At 56.8% G+C, this 23644-nt stretch overlaps 1 protein-coding gene across 1 annotated transcript; it reads left to right on the top strand.

The window, feature by feature from the left end:
• Positions 1-132: 132 nt before the first annotated feature.
• On the top strand, positions 133-22554 carry FBF1 (Fas binding factor 1). The gene is made up of 30 exons (XM_030296341.1): positions 133-559; positions 1060-1145; positions 1691-1718; positions 2858-2899; positions 4179-4272; positions 5035-5095; positions 5812-5862; positions 7383-7524; positions 8002-8079; positions 8639-8758; positions 9132-9270; positions 9407-9540; positions 10613-10712; positions 11766-12224; positions 13537-13635; positions 14004-14092; positions 14256-14314; positions 15112-15267; positions 15392-15492; positions 15617-15823; positions 16555-16662; positions 16742-16881; positions 16975-17093; positions 18093-18215; positions 18301-18486; positions 19136-19312; positions 19405-19542; positions 19633-19750; positions 20649-20758; positions 21350-22554. Exons 2-30 carry the CDS (start codon positions 1143-1145, stop codon positions 21431-21433), a joined length of 3465 nt encoding a protein of 1154 aa, XP_030152201.1. The 5' UTR covers positions 133-559; positions 1060-1142; the 3' UTR covers positions 21434-22554.
• The last annotated feature ends 1090 nt before the right edge of the window (positions 22555-23644 follow it).

Genomic DNA, 23644 nt, shown 5'->3' with positions numbered 1-23644 from the left:
GTGGGGTCCTGACCAGCGGCTATGGCTGGGACAGGCCCCAGCGGCTGCGCCTCTGCGGGGAACGGCGCGTAACCCGGGAGATTTCAGGGGCTGGGAGGAGACTAGGTGGCGCTCGGGTTGAGCTGGGGTGGGCGCGTGGAGGGGGTGAAGCAGGGAGGGGCGCGGAGTCTCCCGACCGTGGAGCGACTCCCGGCGGGCCCTTGCTAAGGGGCGGGCTCGGGATTTTAAAATGCCAGACACGGACGGAGTTGGCTGAGCGGAGGCGATGACGTGATGGTACTCTGTGGCCCTTTGGCCTTTGCAAACTTCTCAGAGATTCCCGCGGTCTGGGAGGCTGGGACAGGATCCCTAGGAGATGGAAGAAACTCCTGGATGTGATCTATGAGACAAAACGTGCTTGGACTTGTAGGTCGTGAAAACTGCCATCACAAAGAAAGAGCAACACAAACATTCAGAGTGGCCCCTGTACCTAATCCTAGATGAACTTTGCATTCTATTAACAGGACCGGCAACACCAGAGATGACCCCCTCCGACTCCTTTCTTCCAAGGCATGGGAAGGTCTGTCTTGGTAATTAATGGTCAGGATGGGGAAGGAGAGAGTGACAGCCTGAGTAAAACACTTCTCTATTAATGGGCTAAGTCGGATTTACAGTTAGCCTGAAGGGGAAAATAGTGTTAAGGAGTAAGCAGCCTCACATCCACTCTTTGTGCTGAATGCTGCCGAGAAAGTAGTCATGGGTGTTGGCGGGGAATGCCTATTGGCCACAGTGAGTGGCACCCACCTTCCTCCTGAGATGGGTACCTAGCATCTCCTGCATCCTCCTTCAGGGTGAGACATGAGGACCACCCCACTTTATGTGAGTAATCTCAGCTCATTAAGTCATCCAGAGCACTTTGCTTCTCATCTAAGTTGCTCTCCCGGTAAAGAATTTTTAATTTATCGAGCTAGGTTTTGACCTCTCAAATGAGTAGAGAGACAGAAGCCTTGATGGGCCTTGGGCCCAAGCCCTGTTAAAACTACATTGTTTTTAAGCAACCACTTGAATTTTCTTCATTAGGGAGGATGAGCCTGATGTGGGCAGAATTCAAATGAGCTGGACAGCACTGTGAACAAGCTACAAGCAGCTCCCAGAGTCTTGAGATGGTAGGCAGAATGCAGACGCAACGCTACTTTCACCCCCAAGATCTTGACTGCATGGGGGACTTTCGGGGCTGGCTGACAAGGACCAGGATATGGTCCCAAGAGAAGAATGATGGGAAGTAGAATTGATATCTGATTTACACAATGAGCAAGACTTCTGAGCCTCTGCATGGTCAGCTGGAAGCATTTTTAAGTGTCTCTTGCTGGTGTTGAGAAGTCAGGGACACAGAATAAGGGAAACCCTTCCCAGTTATGTTACATCCTGCCCCGGGAGGGTTTGCACGTGGCATCTGGAAATCAGGGAAAAGGGAGACTTCTGCCCACCAGATGGCACCCACAGGGGCATCCGTTGCTGGTTAGTGGGGGCTGTTTCCATGCTCCGAATGAGTCTATTGTCTGAAACTCTAGGAAAGTATAAAGAGCTTCTGTCTCTAAATGCGATTGGTGCTCCTTTTCCTCTGGTGACTTGGCAAAAGCAATTTATTCTGTATTCTCAGTTTCAGCCGTGTTCACTGTTTGATTTAGGGTTTTTTTTCCCCCCATTTTAGGCACCAAAAACCAAAAAGGGATTGAAAGGTGAGTCAAGGGGGTGCCTGGGTGGCTCAGTCAGTTAAGCGTCCGACTTGATTTCAGCTCAGGTCATGATCCCACAGTTCTGAGTTCGAGCCCCATTTTGGGCTCTGTGCTGAAACTGTGGAAGCTGCTTGGGATATTCTCTCTCTCTCTCTCTCTCTCTCTCTCTCTCTCTCTCTCTCTCTCTCTCCCCCCTCCCCTTCTCTCTTCCTCTCCCTCTCTCTCTTCTTCTCCCTCTCCCTGTCTCTCTGCCTCTCTCCTGCATGTGCTCTCTCTCTCTCAAAATAAATAAACTTAAAAAAGAAGAAAAAGAGAAGAAAATCCTTGTTATAAAAAAAAAAAAAAAAGGAAGGTGAGTGGAGAAATAGAACATCAGCCTTAAGCCAAAAATAATTCCCCAACCTTTCATCCACAAACAACTTGGACGTGCCTGTAACTTGCTGATTTTGCCATAATTACACAGGTGGCTCTGGTCTGCCTAGGGAACTCCCTGTGCTGCCTGTCGGCCCTCAGAGTCATCCAGAAATAAACAAGGGATGGGGCTTGGGAAAAACTTCTTGTTGGGCTCTGTATCCAGAAGTATACGGCTGGGATTAAGGGTGATAAAGGCACTTAAGCTGGATTCGAGAACTAATTCAGTGTTTGTACTTTGGGTTTCCCCCATGTGCCCCCTTTGGAAAGTGGCCGAGGAGGTGTGCCTCCAGACCAGTTCTGGGGGGAGGAGGAGGTCTTAGGTGGAAGGATACAATGGGGCTGTTGGTGTGAAAGAAGCTTGTGTGTGCCTAGAAATCTTGGACACCTTTTCCAAGGAAGCTCGCCGGGCTTTATTCAGGGTCTGGAAGACTGGCTCGTTGGCCAGTGTGTCCCCTAGGATGTCGGTTCTCCTCAAAATCTTCAGCATCGTCCTTTGAGAAAGTGATTTTTGATTTCTACCCTGGGGTCTTTCAAGAAGGCATTGTGGTCTGTTGCCAGAGAATCAGGAAACATCTCGTGGCCACCGAAGAGAGAGCTGGGCCCAGGCCCCAGCATCTGAGCACTCTGGTGTTGAGGAGTCTGGAACTGGGATGAGGTCTCAAGATGTGAAACTTGTGAGGACATTCTTGTTTCCTCCTGAAGTCTTGCTGCCTCCTTTTCTGTTCTAGGCTCCATTGATGATGTCCTCGGTGACCTCTTGGGGGATGAGAGTAAGTGCCCCTTTCCCAGAATCCCCTGCTTTAGGCTTATCCTTTTTTTTTTTTTAATTGAAATCTAATTCACATAAAATTCACTCCCTTTAAGTACACATTTCACTGGCTTTTAGTGTGTTCACCAAGTTATACAACCATCACCACAGTCTAATTGCAGAACATTTTCATCACCCCGTAAAGAAACCCCATGCCCATTAGCAGTCACTCCTTACTCTCCCTTCCCTCAACCCCACTTATTCACTTTCCTTCCCTACGGGCTCGCCTGTTGGAGACATGTGGTATAAAATGGAATCACATCGCCCATGGCTTTTGCGTGTGGCTTCGTTCACCCACCGTGGTGTTCACGAGGTTCGCCTGCACCGTTCCTGTCTCCATTCCTTCCTATGGCTGGATGGTATTTCGGTGTGTGGACGGACCGTGTTTTGCTGATCCGCTCCTGAAGTGCTGGACATTCTGATGGCTTCCACGTTTTGGCGTGGCTCTGATGAATAACGCTCTTAGGGACATTCATGTACACGTTTTTGTGTGGCCATATGTTTTCACTTCTTTCGGGTGTCTACTGAGGAATGGAATCACTTGCACGGTAACTCAATGTTTAACTTTTGAGGAGCCACCAAAGCATTTTCCATCTTACGTTCCCGCCAGCAGGATACGAAGGTTCCAGTTTCTCCATATCTTCACACAGGACTTGTTATTTTGTCTCTTTGGTTATCCCCATCCTAGTGCATGTGCAGTGGTGTCTCATTGTGGGTTTGATGTCCATTTCCCTGATGACTAATGATCCCGAATCTGTTTTTTATGAGTTGATTGGCCATTTGCATTTCTTTGGAGAAAGGTCTAATCAGCTCCTTTTTGAAATTGGGTTGTCTGTTGACTGTTGAGTTGTAGGAGTTTCTTATATATTCTGGATACGAGGTCCTTATCCTGTGTGTCCGCATCTGCCCTGAGGAGCAGGGCTTCAGGGTCCTGGAATGCTCACCGGGGACAGCCAGGCTGAGGCTCCCCGCACCCAACCCAGAAGAATCCATGGATCCCAAGCCCTATGTTCGGCCAAGAGCTTTGGGTGGCGGAGTGCATCGCTCTTTCTGCCTTTCCTTGCAGTGTGGTGGGGTTGGGCTCTTCATCTGGCACCAGTTGGCTTTCAGGGTTGACCTTCCTGCAAGGTTTTTCTGGGGAGCTTGGTGGGGAACTCTCAGTCCTTTTCATCTGGACTCCAGTTCCCTAGCCAAATGGCACCTCTTCTGGTGTGTGTGTGTGTGTGTGTGTGTTTTTCCAGCGATACTACCCGAGGAGCCTGTGAAACTAGCTTCCCGAGCCCGAGATGCCATGGCCGTAACCCAGGCGCTCCCTTCTTCAAGGGCTAGAACAAAGTAAGTGCAGGACTGGCTTGGGTGGCTGTGGCCCCTTCGGTCCAAATGCTCTTGCCTCCTCACCCCACTTTCCACTTCCTCTCTGCCCTACTTCTGCTGTCACTGATTTCTTCCCTTCTCCCTGTTCCCGGTCTGTGAACAAGCCCGAAGGGTAGAAAGAGAACTGACCAGGGGTCAGAAGTCCTGGCTACTAGTCCTGCATATACGACTTACTGTGTGGTCTTGGGTGATTGCTGAACCTCTCTGAGCCTCAATTTTCTTTTCCCCAGAATAAAAGAATTGGCTTTCAGATTGCTTATTCTTCTAAAGTGCTCCTGACCATTGAGCAATGGGAGGGAGTTTTAGGAGTTCTCCACCCTCCACCTTCATCTTGGCCAAGCAATTCTGTTTTTCTCTTTTATCTGTTGCTTTCAACAGTTTGGTTATTTATTTTTTCAATCTTGTGGCTGTTTTTTTTTTTAAGTACAGCTGACACACAGCGTTAAAATACTTTCAAATGTACCGCATAGCGGTCGGACAAGTCTGTAGTTATCCTGTGCTCACCACGAGTGTTTACCGGATTGTCCTTAAAGGGGCTCTCCTGCTTTAGAAAAAGTGAAAATCTCTGCCTTAGGTGGCCTGTGAAATTCCTTTGAGCAGCTCTGTCCTGTTCTCCCGGAGAAGTCTTACGGGTTCACTGGTTACTCTCTAAGCTACCTTCCTTTCTTGGAATCAGTTAGTGCCCTGGGGTTGCAGGTGGGTCCCAATTCCGCATCTTTGCAGGTTCCTCCTGGAAGACTGTGCCTTCAGCACCACAGCAGGCCTGACAGGACCTGATGCTGAGGTGAGCCTGGCCCACCCTACCCCCACCCTCTCTGCTTATCCCTAAAAGCAGCGAAATGGGTGGTGGCTGGGAGGTTTCTCACAGAAGGGTTTAGTAGTTTCTGCAAAGCCGGTGTGTTTTTTAAAATGATACCCAAAGGCCGCCAAGTGGACCCCATTGTGGACCCAACATGCTTTTCCTTCCTACTAGTGAGATGCACTGGAGAGCAGAGCTTGTGTTGCCCTTTGTAACTGGGCCTCCTGTCACAATAAGTTTATTTATTTTGAGAGAGATTGAGAGAGAGTGTGCGAGCAGGCCAGGGGCAGAGAGAGAGGGAAAGGGAGAGAATCCCAAGCAGTCTCCACGTTCATCACGGAGCCAGACATGGGGCTCAATCCCACAAACCATGAGATCGTGACCTGAGCCGAAATCAAGAGTTGAACGCTTAACCTACTGAGCCAACCAGGTGCCCCTGGGAAGTAGCATAATTTGAGCCCATTAATGAAAGGGTTCTTTACAGTTGGGAGGGACAGAAAGCGGCAGCACTTTCTGGGTCTCCACACCTGGGGAGGTTTGGCTTCCGACTACACTTAAGTCCCAGGTGAAGGCAGGACCTCCTATCTGTGCCGCACTGGCCGAGCTCTGCCCTCATAGAAGCAAGGCAACAAGGAGCTAGACCCCTGAGCTTTGGTGGTGGTCCTCGACTAACACGCATCCTTACTGTCCTGCGCACCTAGATTTCAGACGTCTCAGATGCAGACCCGCAGGCTCTCCTCCAGACCATGAAGGTAAGGCACCCGCTTGCACAGCTCTGGGACCCGGGGCAGGACCCAGGTGTTCCATGCCAAGCCTTTCTTCTCCCTCGTGGTTCTCCCTCTGCAATTCGTGTTTCTGAGCCCTTTCTAGTCACGAATGGAGCTCATCTATGAGCTGCTGCCCTTCCTGTCCTTCTGGATAGAAGTCTGTTTTCCTGGTTTATAGAGATTTACTACCCAGAGACACCGTCATGCGATAGGCCCCTAGTGCAGTGGGGCTGGCTTCCTCCCAGAGACTCCGGGCTACGTCCCTGTACCAACACCACCACTGAGGGGAGAGGAGGAGAGACTCCTCCAATGCTGCTTCTTAACTGTTGTCTGTATTTCTTTCCACATCCCCTGCCAAATCCCCTTCAGTCTGGCTGTGCTCTCATTGGATCAAGCCCCAAGCTAAGCTTGGCAATGGAATTTTAAGACATAAATTCTGTACAGTTTATAAGATAATCTTCCAAGGCGCAGGTGGCCTGGCTGGGGTCTGAAACCTTAGGTCACCTCTGCTCCCCCCTGCCCTTCCGTCGAGCAGCAGTCTCTTGCCCCTCTGGTTAACCCACGTCCCCGGCCGAGCACTTGCTTTCAGCCTTGGGGGGGCGGGAGGGGCCGAAGAATCAGAGTCTGCTCCCTTCTTGACTCCATAGTGAGCCTCTTTAACCTCATCTTGAAATCTCTCTTCCCCGAGGCCAGCTGACTGGCACCCTTGGCGGCCACCCCCAAGTCCTCTGCCTCTGCTGCCGGCGGTGACTCTTTGAGTCTCACGCCAGAACCAGCTTGCTCTGTCCCCCAGCTTGCTCTGCTTACCTTTGGTTCAGTTTTCTCTCCCAGCTCACTTTGTTCCTGCGTAGTTTTCTCGTTCCCCTTTGTCCCTCACGCTTCTGCCCCTGGGCTGCCAAGCATCCTCCCGGATCGAAGTCCTCGTCCCCTTAAGAGGATCAGCATTTGGCGAGTCTGTACCAGGGGCCGTGGTGGCCAGGAGACGCTTGGCTGGGTGCCTAGTGGCTTGTGTCATCACCAGAGAACCTTCACTGACCCGGAACAGCATCTTCATCACGCTCTGCCTCTTCTGACCCAGGCGGGCTAAGGACTCCTTGACTGTGGCCCCGGGGCCCCTTTTCACAGCCCAGGACAGTCCCTTTGGGTCCTCAACCCCAGGATCATGCAGTTTTGTTCCCACCGTAAATAGAGCTTCACCGCTTACTGAGCCTGTGGGAGAAGCACCAGCAAACAGGTTTTAGTGCCCCTGGCCGAAATGGTGGTAGGGGTACCATCTGAGACCAGGAGGCTTATCAGAGACCGAGCCAGTGGAGACTTTGTGCTTCGGCCTGGCCTCTGACCTTGTTCTCTACCCCTGTTGGGGTCAGTTCCCCAAACCAAGTCCCCGTGTGTCCCCCGTGCAATATGGCGGCAGTGTCACCACCAGGCTATGCAGAGCACGGGGACGTTTAGCGGCCACTAGCCAAGCACCCGTGGGGATTCCTCCCTCCCTCCCGCTTTTCCAGGATCTGGACGACATGGATGCCGATCTCTTGGGTCTGAAGAAGTCCAATCCGGCCTCCAGCAAAAGAGCTGCAAAGGGCTCTGGGAAAGAAGAGTTGCCTAGTCATCCTAAATCTGCCGGCCTATTAACAGCCAGTGAGAAAGGCGAGTGGGAGAGAGCGCCTGGTGTCTGGACATTCTGGGGACTCGGCAGATACTCAGATACTCGGAAGGGAGCTGTCACTGCTGTGGGTTTTCTCTGCGGGGGGTGGAGAGGCCATTTGAATGTTTGTGGTGGGGGAGGGGACAGCTTCCTCCTGCCTCCTGTGGTTCCAGTGCCTCTAAGTGCAACACGGCAGCTCTTGGAAAAACCACCTGAGTTAATTGGGGGAATTTGGTGGTAGCCCGTGTACCTCCCAAGTCTGTGACTCTGGAGTGATGACATGTGACGGAGGGGCGGGAGGTGGCCTCGGACCACGTTTCCCTGGCAGAAGCCTGTGGGAGAACAGTCTCCACGGCCATGAGCCCTCAGCATGCCCAGAGAGAAGTGCACACCACCCCAGGGTCCCTGTCACGGTGTGGCAGGACCTTGGCTGGGAGAGGCCCAGGCCCGTGACCTTGCCTTCTGTTTGCTTCTTGCAGGGGACACCATTCCTGCCAAGAAGTCCCCTCCCTCTCCCAGCAACTTTGGGCATCAGTACAGGAAGTTTTCCTTCGAAGGTACCACAGGCCCCGTGGTCACGCTTCTGGGTCACTTTGGTTTTAAGAGTGGAGAAACCTGGGTAATGCCTACTTGCTTGCCCAAGGTCAGGTTGCCACGCATGTCAGAGGAGGAGCAGACAGCTGGTGCCACTGGTTCAACTCCTCAGGAATTCAGGGAGGGACCGATTGTGTTGTAGTGGCTGGGAGATTGGAGTAACTTATTTGCAAGGACTTTGAAGCCAGACATCAAACTGAAGGTTTTATAAAGTATAAGAATTCCCTTTCCTTTTCCAGATGCACAAACATTGTATTTACTTCACTTCTGATGCTTGGGGGACATTTCCAGAAGGCTGTGCAGACAGCAGAGCTGGGGGGGCGCACGGGCAGGCCCGGGCCCGCCATGCTGGACTGCAGGCCGAGCCCACTCTCCAGCTCCCTGTCTCCTTGCTGAGCCCGGTCTGTGTCCTCTGGGGTGCCGAGCGGCCTGTTCATGTGTGGGAATAGCTAGAAATCTAGCAGGGCTTGTTCTCTGAACGAAGCGTGCAGTCTGACTTGTGCTTGCCCTTCTGGCCGTGAGACTTGGAAGACCCATTGGCGGGACTTCTCTCCGATGATGAGGAAGGAACCACCAAGAAGCCACCCAGGACAGAGAGTAAACTGGCTTCCGAAAAGGGCACAGCCCCAGTCAGAGATCAAGGTAGGGAGGGTGGGCTTGTGACACGTCCTGGGGCAGATGCAGTGGGCAGCAGGCTGGCTGGAGTCTGCAGTGCAAGCCGGAACTCTGCCAGTCCGGGACCATAGGCCTCAGATGCTGGACCAAGGGATTATCGGTCTCTCCGAACAGGGAGGTGGGATGCGTGACGCTGGGTGGGGGGGGGGGGGGGGGGGGGGGGGGGGGGGGGGGGGGGGGCGGGGGCAGTCAGGTCCTATGGGCAGACCGGACATGTGCAACGCCTGCTGTCACACCCAGAGTTCCGGGTTACAGAGAAACACCCCCCTCTACCCATTCAGACAGTACGGTTGAGGGCATGGTGGGCCGTGGGCCTTGCGCCCCGTGTTCTGTGTTCTAGGTCCTTCTATTCCTCTAACTCCTGGGGACACCCCGGTCCGAAAGAAAGAAGAAGTGCTATTTGATGAGGAGGATGACATCATGGCCACCCTGGGCTTTGCAGACAGCCCCACAGCAGAAAGGAGGCAGATGGGAGACCAGTAAGGGTCCTTATAAGTAGAGAAACGCTGGCCACACTTCAGGTCCTGGGAAAAGCTAGAGAGTGGGTCCAGTGACGCCCCCCACCCCCAGGAGCCCCTCATGTTCACGTGCTCCTGCGTGTGTCCCGTCCTGCAGGGAAGGGCCCCGTCCTGCTCGCTCCAGACTGGATGAGCTGCTGGGTCGGGGGACGGCCACCAAACTCCTGGCTCGCCCGGGCACTGGGGAACACAGGGAGTTCAAGCTGGACAAGAAGTTCCAGAGGCCACAGGGTGAGGAGGCTCGTGGGGTAGGGGAGGCGAGGTGGGGGACCCCTAGACCACATTTCTACCACAGCCCGTAATAACAAATAAGCTTTACAGGGCGCCTGGGTGGCTCAGTCGGTTAAGCAACCGACTTCGGCTCAAGTCATGATCTCACAGTTTGTAAGTTCAAGCCCCGCATCCAGCTCTCTGCTGTCAGTGTGGAGCCTGCTTCAAATCCTCTGTCCCCCTCTCTGTGTCCCTTCCCTGCTTGTGCACATGCACTTTTCTTTGTCTCTCTCTCTGAAAAATGAATAAACATTTAAAAAAAAAGTTTTTTTTAGAAGCTTTACATCACACACGCATTATTATGACGAAGACAAAAGTGTCACGAAATAACAACTACTGTGTTCAGCATTCTGTTATTTTTTATCTGGGCACTACTTGATTTATAAACACATTGGTTGTGACTCATTAAATCGGGTCTGGCTGATGGATAGCAGCTCACAGTTTGAAAATCATCATCTAGACCACGGTTTCTCAAAGCGTTGGCCCGTGGGCCGTGTGTTGAGAATCATTCTCATAACACACGCGGCTCACCGGGCCTCATCCAAAGGCTGTCTGGGGCAGGACCCCGCCAGTGCCTCCGTCACCACTCCCAGATGATGCCCTGTGTGCCAGACCCCGAGACGCCGGGCTCACACCCAGCGCTGCACCCCTGCTTTTCCCCAGAGCGGCCTCCTCTTTACTCACTTGCCTGACACGTCAAGCTGCCGGTTCAGTTTTTTTTTTGTTTTTTTGTTTAACATTTATTTAATTTTGAAACGGATGGAGCATGAGCAGGAGAGGGGCAGAGGGAGAGGGAGACACAGAACTTGAAGCAGGCTCCAGGCTCTGAGCTGACAGTGTGGAGCCCAACGCAGGACTCGAACTCACGGACCGTGAGATATCATGACCTGAGCCCAAGTGGGACGCTCAACCAACTGAGCCACCCACGCGCCCCTGCCAGTTCAGTTTTTGTTGTTTTTTTCTCAAATAGTGTTCTGCAGCCACAAGAGAATCTGACTCCCTTGCTCTAGATCACAAGCCTCTTCATTTTCAGACAAAGAAGATCCCTGGGGTGATGAGGACTTCACCTTTGGGGCCTATCAGCCCACTGTGGGCTCCTGCGAGGGCCGGCAGTCCCACCGGCAGTCGGTCAGGTAAGCAGGGCCTGCTGGGAGCTTGGTTTTGGGGGCAGGTGCCCACTGGGAAGGAGGAAGTGCCCCAGTTTGGGAACCACAGCATACAAGACAGAGGGGTGGCAGCCTGTGGGTGCTGAAGGAGAAGAGGGGGTTGCCCCGTCCCACCCACACAGGCCCGTTTCCTTCCAGCCTCCTTGGAAGGAAAAGCAAGAGGGGACCCCAACTCCGCCTGGAGCCCTTAAAGCCACAAACAGCTAATGTCAGCAGATCTCCCCGAGGAATGTCCAATCCCTGGGGTAGTGAGACCGAGAACCTTCGGTGGCTTCTCACACCCTGCTCCCCAGGAACTGCTCTGGGGCCCGCCGCGATGCCTGGCAGCAGGCTCGTCCCAGTGTGCCATAAAACATTAAGTTAGTGGATAGAATTTTCTGAATTTGGAGTTTTCCTCCCCATATAGATGTTAAACTTTATGCTTTGAAATGATTTCAAACTGACGGAAAAGTTGTAAGACCGGTACAAAGCACTGCCTCCGATCCCTCGCCCAGACTCAGCAGATGTTGGCGTTATGCCATGTTGGCCTTTTCAGCCTCTTTGTATCTAAATAACCCGCCACACACACTGACATTTTTCTCAGTCCCCGGGTGTTCTTAGACCTTGCAACCCGCTGCCACTGGCCAGTGACACTTCCAGGCAGTGGCCAAATAAATGAACAGGTAATAAAATGTTAATGGAAAACCTAAAACCACTTGACCCGACTGCATTTTCTCTGGACGAGTGTGCCCACGGCTGTGATTTGGTCTTGTTTGCTGCAAATGAAACTGTCCCCCGTTCACGTGGTGGAATTGAGGATGTGCGTTGGATGGTGTTCTAGTAATGGCACTCAGCTGGCCGCTGCCCTGCCACCCAAGCTGGCGTGGGCACTGTGCTCACGGGGTGTCGGGCTGGCTGCACAGAGCCCCGGGGAACCTCTCACTCACGGTCACCCCCAAGCAGCGGAGGGAAAGGCTGGTCAGGGGGCTCGCAGGATGGACGGCTTGCCCTGCCTTAGACCTCCTCCTCTCTGTCTTGAAGTAGGTTCTCAGCAGAAGGTGGCGCAGACCCCAAGGGAGAACCAGCCTCCAAACGGAGCACCCCAGTGGCCGCCAGCCCCACCCACCCCAGGAAGGGAGGAGCTGACTGGCTGGGCCTGAAGGACGAGGACCTGTTCCCTCCCTCCCCCACCAGAGAGGCTCAGAGGGGAGGGGAGGCACTCTCCACTCCTTCCGCGCCCCCTCCCAGGAGCCAGCACTCTGCCCCAGCTGGACTGCCCACCTCCTCTCCGGGGGCCAAGCCAGCTCCAGAGGGTGCGGGTTTCCCTGCGAAAGCCGGCCAGCCTTCACAGCTGGGAGCATCGAAGGAGAAAGAGGAAGAGGACTGGCTGAGCTATGCCTTGTGTCGGAAGAAGTCCCGAGGTCTGGCCCGAGAGGAGCACACCCAGGCCTCCAGAGGCCAGCACTTGGTGGGGGCAGCGGGCAGTCCCCCTTCCAGCAGGTACAGGCTTGGGCTGCTGCCTAGCGGAGGGAGGGCCGGGCGGTGGGGGGGCGGGTGGGGGGTCCAACCTTGCCCATGTCAGCGCCTCGGTCACGAGTGCCAGCCCACATCGCCTCTTAGCTGTGCCTCTCTACTTATCTGGGTGAGGCAGAGAGAGCGTCCGGCTCCCCGCTCTTGCCCAGGTGCAGACATGAGGGAACCAGGAGGTCGTTGACGCACCCTGACTGCCGTGTGGACAAGGGCTGACTTGATCAGGCAGGGAAAGAGGGTGCCCTGATGTGACAAAAGCACAGCCATCCTGGTGCCTCTGAGTAAGGGCCCTGCTCCCAAAAAAACCCAGTGTCTAAATTTATTGGCGCCTCTGCTGCCCCGAGCTAAAATACGTGACGTGTGCTGGTGCTTTTGGGGAGTGTGAGAGAAGACAGTGGCTAAGGGGCAACTCCTGAGGAAACCCACTGAGTGGAGATCTGTGGGGGCAGGATAGCCACCGACCTCTGAGGGCAGGAGGGTAAAAGGGACCAGCAAGACCGGGATCATGCAGAGGAAGTAGCAAGATGCTGTGTGGCCAGAGCAAGGAAGAGGTGAAGTGGGCAGTTGCATGACAGGCCAGGAGCATAACCCAACCCTGGGGTTGGTGTGAACGAGGAGGGTGGCTTTGACCTCCATCTGAAACCAAGAGGAAAGCTTTCCCCTGACCCTGAGAGCCAAAGTGGATGGGAACCACAGACAAGAGAAGAGAGGAGCCCAAAGGGAGCTGAACCTGGCAGGAGAGTGAGCAGAGCCCCAGTCTAACTCAGCAGACCTACATGGGCCAGAAAAAGGTCTTGAGCTTGAACTCGAACTTAACTCTGGTGTCTGTAACACCTCGGTTGTCACTACTTGCACTGTCAACACATGGTCAGTGCCACTCACTGTGCCCTAGCAGGCACTGGGGCCAAGAAGGGGTACTGGAGGGGCGGGGCGCCTGGGTGGCTCAGTCGGTTAAGCGTCCAACTTCAGCTCAGGTCATGATCTCATGGTTCGTGGGTTCGAGCCCCTCATCGGGGTCCATGCTGACAGCTTGGAGCCTGCTTCAGATTCTGTGTCTCCCTCTCTGTCTGCTCCTCCCCCCCTCGTGCTTTGTCTCTCAAAAAATAAGTAAACATAACAAAAACAAATTGAAGAAAGAAAAAAGGGTTACTAGAAGGCCAGGGGCTCAGACTGGGGCTCAGGGAATGGCTAACCGCTTCATGCTCAGGCCGTGTCCCCGCCCGGCCACGTCCAGTCTAACCTGAACCTTCTGCCACCTTTGCTTTAACATTTGCTTCCTCAGCCAGCCTGTTGCCAGCACTCAAGGGGTCAAGCAAGCGACTGCTGGAGGGTCCTCAGGAACAGCGGCACATAAGCCACCGGCAGGACCCACCACCTCAGGGTGTGTCTGCGGGGGGCTGAGGGTGGGGGAGAGGCTGGGTCGGGCCTGCGCGGGCCCCTTTCTTCAGAGATGATGGGCAGCCGTGCTGGGCTGTTGGTCAGCTTGGCATATGGCATTTAATACCTTATATCAGGCCCGCTGACTAAGGGGACTCAGAGCCAGGTCCCCATCTCCTCTGCCCAACCAAGACTGACTCTTAGTAAACTGCCAGCCACCAGGCCTTTCCAGTCAACTGTCTGCACCTGATGTTCTCCTTTACTGCCCACGCCAACCCTCTTCGTACCTCTCTGCGTCCTACACAGCAGGCCACCTTGCCTGTTCATCTTGCCACCACTGACCCCCCCCCCCCAAATCTCTTGTGTCCTCAGGTCCCCCGTGACTTGGAACCAGGCTGCCTTGGCCCTCCGTGTCGGTGACCCCCAGAGGGGAACAGCCCGTGGAGACCTCTCCAGCGCCGGTTTGTTTTCTCCTCTGTGTGGTGCTTTGCCTCTGGAAGCGGAAGAGGCACTTGGCGCTTCCTTCGGGGCCCGGGAGACACGTAGGGCTGGACTCCCAAATGCACACGCAAGACCTCCGGTCTCTCTGGGCCTCCTGCTCATTTCTCCGCTGTTGATTTTCAGAGCCTGCAGCCTGCTTCCCCAGCTCCCAGGAGACCACAGAGCCTTCTGTGCCTGTCCAGGTAGGGAGGGCGGACAAACAGGAATAGACCTCAGGCCCGCGGGGCAGGGGCCACAGCAGCCTGTCAGGAGTCATGTGTCAGGACGTTGGACGGCTCACCAGCACCCCCCCTCCCCCCAAAGCCAGCACTTTCCTCAGCTTCTAGCCTTGCCGCTCTCAGGCAGAGTTGGGCACTAATTCTCCGGCTCAGGGAGGGAATGAGAGATGGCACCCAGGCAGGGGCAGCTGGGAATACTCCGGTCAGAAAGCAGGGCGGCAGGCATCCTGTCGTCCCGTCTCGAAAGCCGCCTCCATACGTGCCATCGTCCCGCTGCCGCGCCACCTGTTTCCCAGCCACCTCTGAGCCCAGCTGCGAGGAGGCCACAGAGACATTTCCCCAGTAACCCAGAAGCACCTTTGGAGATGGTGGGTAGTGGCCCACCCGCAGGAAGCAGGGTAGCAGCCAACATTTGGGCTTCGGGCCCACGGAAGGTGCCAGGGCCGGGAGCTTTTGTCACAGCTGAGATGCCGCCGGGGCTCTCCCGGCTGTCTAGGGATCTGGAACATCTGCTGGGAGGATGTTGTTCGGAGGGAGGGGGGAGACCCGTTCTAACCAGACCCAGTGGGGAGGTGCGGTGACTGCATGACTCCAAGGCCTCGCCCTTGGCCTTTTGGTGCCACGTCTTCGTCCCCGTCTGCAGCCACAGATCAGGCACAGGGGCCAGGAGGCCTAGCAAGCTGAGAGCCAGAGGTAGCTGGGCTCAGCTGAGTCCCTGTCCCCTGCCTAACCCCGGAAACATCTCCCGCCCTCTCCTACAGTCCCTGTTGCCAGAGTCCCTGGCACGGAGCCTGGTACCGGGCACAGAATACCAGAGGCAGCTCCTGGCCGCACAGGTGCAGCTGCAGAGTGGCACTGCCGAGCTCCAGGCTGACCTTCTGCAGAGTCAGGCCCGGCTGGCGGAGCTGGAGGCCCAGGTGAAGGGCAGAGGGGCCACGGGCTGGGGGGCGAAGCTGGGGCGGAAGGGTGTCCCTCTGAGGGCTGGAAGGCTCCCCCCCGGGGTCCCAGAGAGCCCACCGCCCTCCCTCCCGCCATCTCCAGGTGCGGAAGCTGGAGCTGGAGCGGACCCAGCACCAGCTGCTGTTGGAGAGCTTGCAGCAGCGACACCAGGCAGACCTGGAGCTCCTCGAGAGTGCTCACAGGTACCCATGCTCCTCCCACCTGGGCGTCCCGAGGCTCGAGGCCTGCCTGAGCTGACGTACTCAGAGAGGTCTTGGGCATCTGCCCTCGCCCTCTAAGCCCCACAGCTGCGTGCTTTGTTGGCAGAAGCCATGTAAAGATGCTAGAAACATCGTACCAGCGACGGGAAGAGCGGCTGCGGAGGGAGCACGAGGAGCTGTCGGCCCGGTATCTGTCGCAGTGCCAGGAAGCCGAGCAGGCCCGTGCCGAGCTCACGGCCCAGCACCAGCAGCGTTTGGCAGCCGCCGCACAAGAGAAGGACCAGGAGATGGAGCGGCTCCGGGAGCTGCAGCGGTGAGGGGCAGCGGTGAAGGAGAGACCTGGGGCGGGCAGGCAGGCAGGCGGGGAGAGAGCCGGCTTCCAGGACGGCCGGAGGAAGTGGAGACCCCTGGCAGAGGCATAGCAGCTCAGGCTTGACCCTTTCTTTTCCATGTGAGAACCAAGGCCACGCACAGTGAGCCATTGCCCCTTCTCAGGGGAGGGCCCACCCCCCCTACAGCAATGGGGCAGGTGCCCCTGCAGGCCTGGGGGGTCCCTGACTGTTTAGGTAAGTCCTGGCAGCAGCAAGAACCTGAGGCCCTAACTCAGCACAGGTCAAGCCCCTCACCTGCCAGAGCTCTCGAGTCTAGAAGGGGTTTGCAGCGTTGTGCCTGCCGTGCCCATCCCGCTGATGAGATGTCCGATCTCGATGAGAGCAAACTAAGAAGGGGTCCATTAGGGGAGCCAGTCAATGCAGGCAGAGCAGGCCTTCTAACACATCTGAGATTGGCCAGACAAGAAGAGGCTGTGCACGCACCTGTCTTTTTTTCTGTGGAAAGTGTCCCTTGCTGAATAACACAAGGAATCTCCCCGTTAGAGTGGATGTGGCATTGAGGTCCCAGGACAGATAAGGATGAGGAGCCAGGGAAGCAGAGGCAGCGCCTGGAGGAGCGGAGGAGGAGGAGAGCCCAGGAGCACTGATGGCCGAGCCCCCTCCCTCGCAGAGCTGCCCCGTGCTCACTGCGCCGCCCCCACGGTCCCCTCAGGGCCTCCATCCTGGAGATGCGCAAGGACCACGAGGAGCAGCTGCAGCGGCTGAAGCTGCTGAAGGACCGGGAGATTGACGCCGTCACCAGCGCCACCTCCCACACGCGGTACGTGCGCCGTCCGGGCCCGGCCCAGCCGAGGGGCAGTGCTGGGGCTCCGCGCCCGGCTGACCCGGTGCTCCCCCAGGTCCCTGAATGGCGTCATCGAGCAGATGGAGAAGTTCTCCAGCAGCCTGCACGAGCTGTCCTCCCGCGTGGAGGCCTCGCACCTCAGCACGGCCCAGGAGCGGGAGCTGGGGCTCCGGCAGCGTGACGAGCAGCTCCGAGGTACCGGGTGGGCCACGGGGCCCCCCTCCCGGCCCCCCCCCCCCCCCCTCGCCGGGCCGGCGGGCGGGCGCTAAGCCCCCTGCGGCCCCCCAGCGCTGCAGGAGAGACTGGGCCGGCAGCAGCGGGACATGGAGGAAGAGCGGAGCCGGCTCCAGGAGGTCATGGGGAAGACGGAGGCGCGCCTGACGGAGCAGAGCCGGCTGCTGGAGCAGGTGGGCCGCCCTCCCGCCGGCAGGGCCTGCGTCCCCAGCTGACCCCAGGGTGTCAGCAGTGCCTCCCTGCCTGCCCGCCTCGCCTGGGTCTGTCACGGTTGTCTGGCCACTGAAGCCTGTGCCTCCTGAGCCATAACAGATGCGTTTTCAAACTCCTGCGTATCTCGTACCAGCTTATAACATGAGAACGTTACACTGAAAAATTAAAGTCCAGTTAGCAGGGGCACCTGGGTGGCAGTCGGTTGAGCATCAGGTCATGATCCCACATTGGGAGTTGGTGAGTTCGAGCCCCACATGGGCTCACTCCTGTCAGCCTGTCAGCACAGAGCCCACTTCACATCCTCTGTCCCTCTCTCTCTGCCCCTCCCCCACTTGTGCCCTCCCAAAAAATAAATATTAAAAAAAGTCCAGTTAGCAATAAAGGAGAAAATGTAAATTCCCCACTAGTCAGAGATGGCCCCCGAGGACGTCCTGGGCATCCTGTAGACTCATCAACATGTAGACATAGGTGCTCTTGTAGCGTGAACCATATGTATTCAGTTCTCCATTTGGTGACTTGATTAAGCCCCTGCCTCGGGCCAGGCACAGTCAAGCTTCTGAGCTCGTGCTCGTGTGGCCCCCGGTGCCCCGGCGAATGCCGTGTCACACCCGCCCTGGCACACTCGCCTGCACGGTGGACAGGAGACGGGCAGGCAGCATGAGTAGCTGGCATTTCAGGGAGCAGGGATGTGGCTGTTCTCGGGCCCTGTGGAGCGGCCCGGTGCTTCTCAGTGGCAGTTCCTGAGCCACCAGGCCTTGGTACAGTTCATCCGAGCGGCTGGGCCCTGGGAGCTCCGCTCAGCCCCCCTCCTTCTGTACCTCTCCAGAAACGAGGGGTTTGTGGCATAGTGTGGGAGGGGCAGGTGCGTTTGCACTGCTGCCGGGGGCGCAGTCGGGCCAGACGTGGGGGCAGGTGGAGGGTCAAGGGGGCATGTGTCCTCAGACCTCACCCACCCCCAGGAGCGATGGCGGGTGAATGCCGAGCAGTGCAAAGCTGAGTCCACGCAGCGCGCTCTAGAGGAGCAGAGGAAGGTCATGGTCCAGCAGATCGCCATGGAGCGGGAGGAGCTGGAGAAGGCCAAGGTGAGTGTAGCCACGCCACGCTCCGCTGTGATCCCTGCCGTGAGCCCACGGACCCTCACCCCGTGCCCTTGCCCCCTCATCCCAGAGCGCCTTGCTGGAGGAGCAGAAGTCCGTCATGCACAGGTGTGGGGAGGAGCGGCGGCGCCTAGCGGCCGAGTGGGCCGACTTCTTCGCGCAGCAGAAGCTGAGTAAGGAGCGGGCCGAGCGTGAGGCAGAGAGGGCGCTGCAGGTGGACACGCAGCGGGAGGGCACCCTCATCAGCCTGGCCAAGGTAGGGCCCAGGGCCTCTGGGACAGCGGGGAGCTCGGCAGCCCTGCCCTTTCCTTCCCCCGGCCTCCCTGCTCCTCCGTCAGGATGCATTCACTAAGCAAAGAGCCTAGAGCGTCGGGATTAAAACAATGATCATATGATAAAAACTGCCTTTGACGGTCCTAGGTGCTTTATACACATACCCTTATTCAATCCTCACTGCGTTCCCAAGAGTTAGATACTCTAAATTTTTTTTTTTTTAAGGTTAATTTATTTTAGAGAGAGAGACAGAATGTGAACAGGGAAGGGGCAGAAAGAGAGAGGGACACATAGAATCCGAAGCAGGCCGCAAGCGATCTGCATGGAGCCTGACGCGGGGCTCAAACTCACGAACTGTGAGACCATGACCTGAGCCAAAGTCGGACACTTGACCGACTAAGCCAGCCAGGCACCCCATGACTTAAATATTCTAGAAATGAGGAAGCTGGCGTTCAGAGAAATTGGGCCCCCGGTGAGGAGCGGCCCCGAGGCCTGACCCCAAGCCTCTCGGACCCCTTGCCCCGCCACCTCCTCCAGAATCGGGGTGGATCAGAGCCGAGGAAACAATGCAGGGCGGGCCAGGGCGGTTGGTTCTGGAGAGGAGAAGGCAGCAAAGGCTTTGCTGTCTCCAGGAGCAAGCCGAGCTGAAGATCAGAGCCAGTGAGCTCCGAGCCAAGGAGGAGCAGCTGGCGGCTGAGAGGGAGGCCCTGGAGCGGGAGCGGCAGGAGCTGCGGCTGGAGAAGGAGAGGGTCAGCGCCGCTGCCCTGCGCACCAGGCTCCGCGCCGAGGAGGTGGAGAGCATGAGCCAGGTGCTGAGCTGCTCAGCTCCGGGGGCACAGCCGGGACACCCCCCCCCCCCGGCCCCCGCCCGGCACGGCTGACCCTGCCTGTCTCCCCGCAGGTAGCCTCGGAGAAGTTTGAGGAGGGGCAGCGGGCGCTGCGTGAGGCCCGGCAGGTGCAACAGGAACAGCAGGAGCGGCTGCAGCTGGTGCAGCGACAGCAGGAGCGGCTGCGGCAGCAGGAGCGGCACGTGCACGAGGCAAGGCTCCTCCCCGCTCCGGCGGCCCCCACGACCCCCTCTGGTCACCCACCCTCACAGCCACGTCCTTCTCTCTGGGGTCGGGGACAGGAGCACCTGAGTCTAGCCCAGCAGAGGCTGCGGCTGGACCGCATCCGCCAGGACCTGCCCTCCGGCCCCGCGGCGCTGTTCCCTGGGACCCAGTGCCCGGCAGCGTCCTGCCTGAGCGGTGAGTAGCTCCCAAAGGGCGAGGACGGAAGTGGGCTGGGCTGGGCTGGGTTGGGCTGCTGGGGGTCGGGCCCGGCTGCCAGGATCAGCCTCCCTCCGCTGGGGTTAGGGGGCCCGTGGAGTCCGCTCACTAGTCCCTTGTTACACAAGTAACGCACGTCCGTTAGAGAAAACAAAGTAAGACATAAGAGAGAGGAACGCTGTTTTATAAAACATCCCTCTCTAGAGAAAACCACTTTTAACATTTGGGATGTAGCGTTCTACACTGTGCATGTTTTTAAAAAATTTGACATCGTATGTTTTGTGCCTTGAGTTTTTTCATCCAGAAATATACATACAGAACGTGTTTTCCTATCAGTAATTAAACATTTAACCATAATTCCTCTTTTTAATATTTATGTATTTATTACGAAAGAGAGAGAAGCAGAGAGGGAGATGGAGAGAATCCCAAGCCAGCTCCGCACTGTCAGCGTAGAGCCCAACTCAGGACTCGATTTCACGAACCGTGAGATCATGACCTGAGTCGAAATCAAGAGTCGGATGCATAACCGACTGAGCCACCCAGGCGCCCCGATCATAATTCTTACTCAGCAGAATTGTCCATTATGCTCCATGTTTTTTAGTGAGCTGTTTTTTGTCACTAAGATAAACACTCAGCGGAGACGTACATACATCTCTGCACCTCTGCCTTATTTCCCTCGAGTAAATTCCTAGAATTGGACTTGCCAGGTAAGATCCCATGAGCATTCTCAAAGGCTCTGGAGAGTTGGTGGAAGTGCCCAGAAGGTTGTCCGGGTTGCAGTCTCCCACGGTGGTGAGAAGGCCCCCAGGAAACCAGCCGCGGCTGTTCTGTTCTCCCACCTGGGCTGCACCCCTGACTTCCTCCTTCACCTTTTCAGCCACTGTGGCTCCTGCCCCCACCCCCGTCGGGTGCAGCCGGCCACCCGCCGGCCTGGGCCCCTCGCACCTCCACGCCAGGCTCATGCTGCTGAAACACACAGCTGAGCAGGTGAGTCTCCTGAGCCGCCACCGGCTCTGGGCCCAGGGCTCCTGGTGGGAGGCAGGAAGGAGCACGCCCTGGCCCCTGGGGGGTGCGGAGCCCCCACTCCACCCCAGAATAATAGTGCAGATTGCCTAGTGAGCATCTCTGAGACCCGTACTCCAGGCCTGGTTCTGTGGGACGTAACTGGCATCCATCATCTCTGTTGAACCTCACGGTAACCTTGCGACCGTAAAGATCGCAGCCATCACTTACGGAGCACTTCCTACAAGCCAGGCTCCGTGGGAAAGCTGTATGTGCAGTTTGAGCCTCTGCCCTCCCCCAGCCCTACGGGCAGGTCATGTTATTATCTCCGGTCTATAAACAGGCTTAGAGAGGTGCAGCCATGTGCTAACGAGGGGCCTCGCCAGACTAAGACCTGGTCTGTCTCACTCACGTCCATGTCCCTGCATCCCCGAACCAGGGAGTGCGTGGGGAGAGGGCCCCCGAGTGAGGGCTGGCTCCACCTTGCTCTCGGTCCTGCAAGCCAGTGTCCCTGTTCTCAGAAGTGGGTACAGGAGGGAGCCAGAGGGGGACCGCTCAGCCAGCTCTGCCTTTCAGGACCGTGACTTCTTGGAGAATGAACAGTTCTTCCTGGAGACCCTGAAGAAAGCCTCCTACAATATGACATCCCATTCAGCCTGAAGGCTCCGCTGTCTCCTCAGCAAGGCCTCCAACCCCGGAAGTCTCTCCCACCGCCCCACCGGCTGCCAGCTCTGAGGAGTGGGTGCCCGGGGCCTGATTACAGCTCTTCCCGGGAACAGGGTGCAAGTGCGTTCTCTCTGAGCCCTCCAGCCAATGCCTGGAGCCTCTAGGGCTTGAGGGGCAACGGCCCCTGGGAGGTGTGGGGCTGACAGCAGCCCTACGACACCACACCGCCAGCCGCTGGTTCTCCACCCCCGACCTGCAGCTCGGATCCGAGGCTCTGACTGGGCCTTGTGGACCTCTCCCTTCCTCAGCAGGCAGGATACTTTCCCCTGGGCGTCTTCTTGAATGACTCCACGAGCAGCCTCCTGCCCCCTCCGAGAGGTCAGCAGAGCCTGCACGGGCTCTCCTCCCAAACTGGGACACGGGGTCAGAACGCACGTCCTGAAGGGCCTTCTACCCTCCTGGCAAGGAGGCGGGCGGTATTGTGGGGACAGGGAGGGTGTCGCCCACCCAGGTCTTGCCTCTCAGTATGACGGGCTCTCAGCCTCAGCCTCATTCCCAGCTGCCTGGGGAGCTGACCAGCCTTGCGCAGACACTGGCCTGTCGGCTTCTTCTGATAGGGCTTCCCAGAGGCAGGACCCAGGTGACGGTGGGGTGGGGTGGGGTGTGGGGAGGGAACAGTAGAGAGGCTTCTCTGTCCTGTTCACCTGCTATGAAGTCACAGCAGATGGGAAAGAAGAAAGGGAGCGAGGGCCCCTGCCCTGGGAGGGTAGAGAGCACTGGGGAGCTGTGCAGGCCTGGACCGGACCCAAGCTGCCCCCCGGGGAGGGCGCCTTGGCACATTTCCCTGCAGGGGCCTCAGGAGAGGGGCGGAGGCTTGGTAGTTGTCCCAACAAACCTGAGGATGGAGGGACTCCACTGACGTGACCACAGTTATCCTGAAGTGGCTTCCATCGGCCAGTGACCGGTTACCTTCCATTAGAGGACAAAGGGCAGAGGAGGACGAGGCGGAGCGGGTACGAGCAGGCGCGTACGGGCTTTCAGAAGGATCTTCGTGTACCAACAATTTACAGCCTTCATCTTGGACTCATTAAATTGCCATATTCTTAATGACAGCATTCTTACGATGTGCCGTGACTCCTGAGTCAGTGATTTAGAGGTGTTGGCTCTGTAGCACTGTTACTTGCTGGCTGGCACTGGGACCTTCTGGCCTGGGTTCACACATCAGACGGCTGTGTCGTGACCAGGAGAAGGGGATGAGGACCAGCCCTACCTCACACATGAAGGCACAGAGGCTCAAGGAGATTAAATAGTCTGCCCCAGCTGACAGAAAATAGCACCTTTTGCTTGGGCACATTCCAAAGCCCCAGGCTGTCAACCACCTCACTCTGCTGCCTCCTTCTAGAAGAGCGCCCTACACACAGTGCTATTGTGAGGTGTGGGGATCTCCAGGCTGCTTCTGCCCCAAGGAGGGACGCGTCAGTCTGCCCCAAGGAGGTCCTGTTTGAAACCTCAGTGAAGCCTGGAATTGGGTCTTCCTCTCAACAGCCGAATACACGTTGCCACCCGTGTGAACACCTGCAGAGTTGTAAGCACTGGCTCGGCCTGGAGGCAGCTGGCATTTCCTCAGTCCCCTGACAGACAGGATCACGCAGCAGGGAGACCCATAGGGATGAGCTTGGCCTTTCAAGACCAAGAGAAATGAGTTTAGAATTAGGAAACAGGTCTGTATGGCCTTGTTTATCTTCAGGGCAGTGGGTATGCACTCAACTGTTGTAAACAGGGTGGGACTATATTTGCATTTAGAAAATGCACTGTGGCTGTGGGGTGAACTCACTGGAAGGGGCGGGTCAGAACCGCTGGCAGTGGTGCGGCCGAGACTGAGGATGGCACTACCCGGCATGACAGTGAGGGGTCGTAAAAAAGTGACCCCACGGGACCTGATGCCAGACGTGGAGGGTCTTCACGTGTCAAGGAGGACCCCCAGGTTTCTGGCCTGGGCAAGTGGGTGGTGTCGTTCAGATGACACCAGTGTCCATGAAACAGCCAAGTAGAGATGTTCCACAGACGTTGGGTTACAATGATACTTTACTCGGTCCCTGTACATGCTCTGTATCACTGTCTCTGGCATTAAGGTGTGACAGGTAGCTTACTTATCCCCTAACGTCAACGCCGCCCCTCCCCCGCCACCCCTCAGGTCACAGCAGA

Source organism: Lynx canadensis, chromosome E1, assembly GCF_007474595.2.
Source record: "Lynx canadensis isolate LIC74 chromosome E1, mLynCan4.pri.v2, whole genome shotgun sequence".
Classification (NCBI taxonomy): Eukaryota; Metazoa; Chordata; class Mammalia; order Carnivora; family Felidae; genus Lynx; species Lynx canadensis.
The sequence above is the reverse complement of the archived record's forward strand: the minus strand, read 5'-3'. Positions and strand labels throughout refer to the sequence as shown.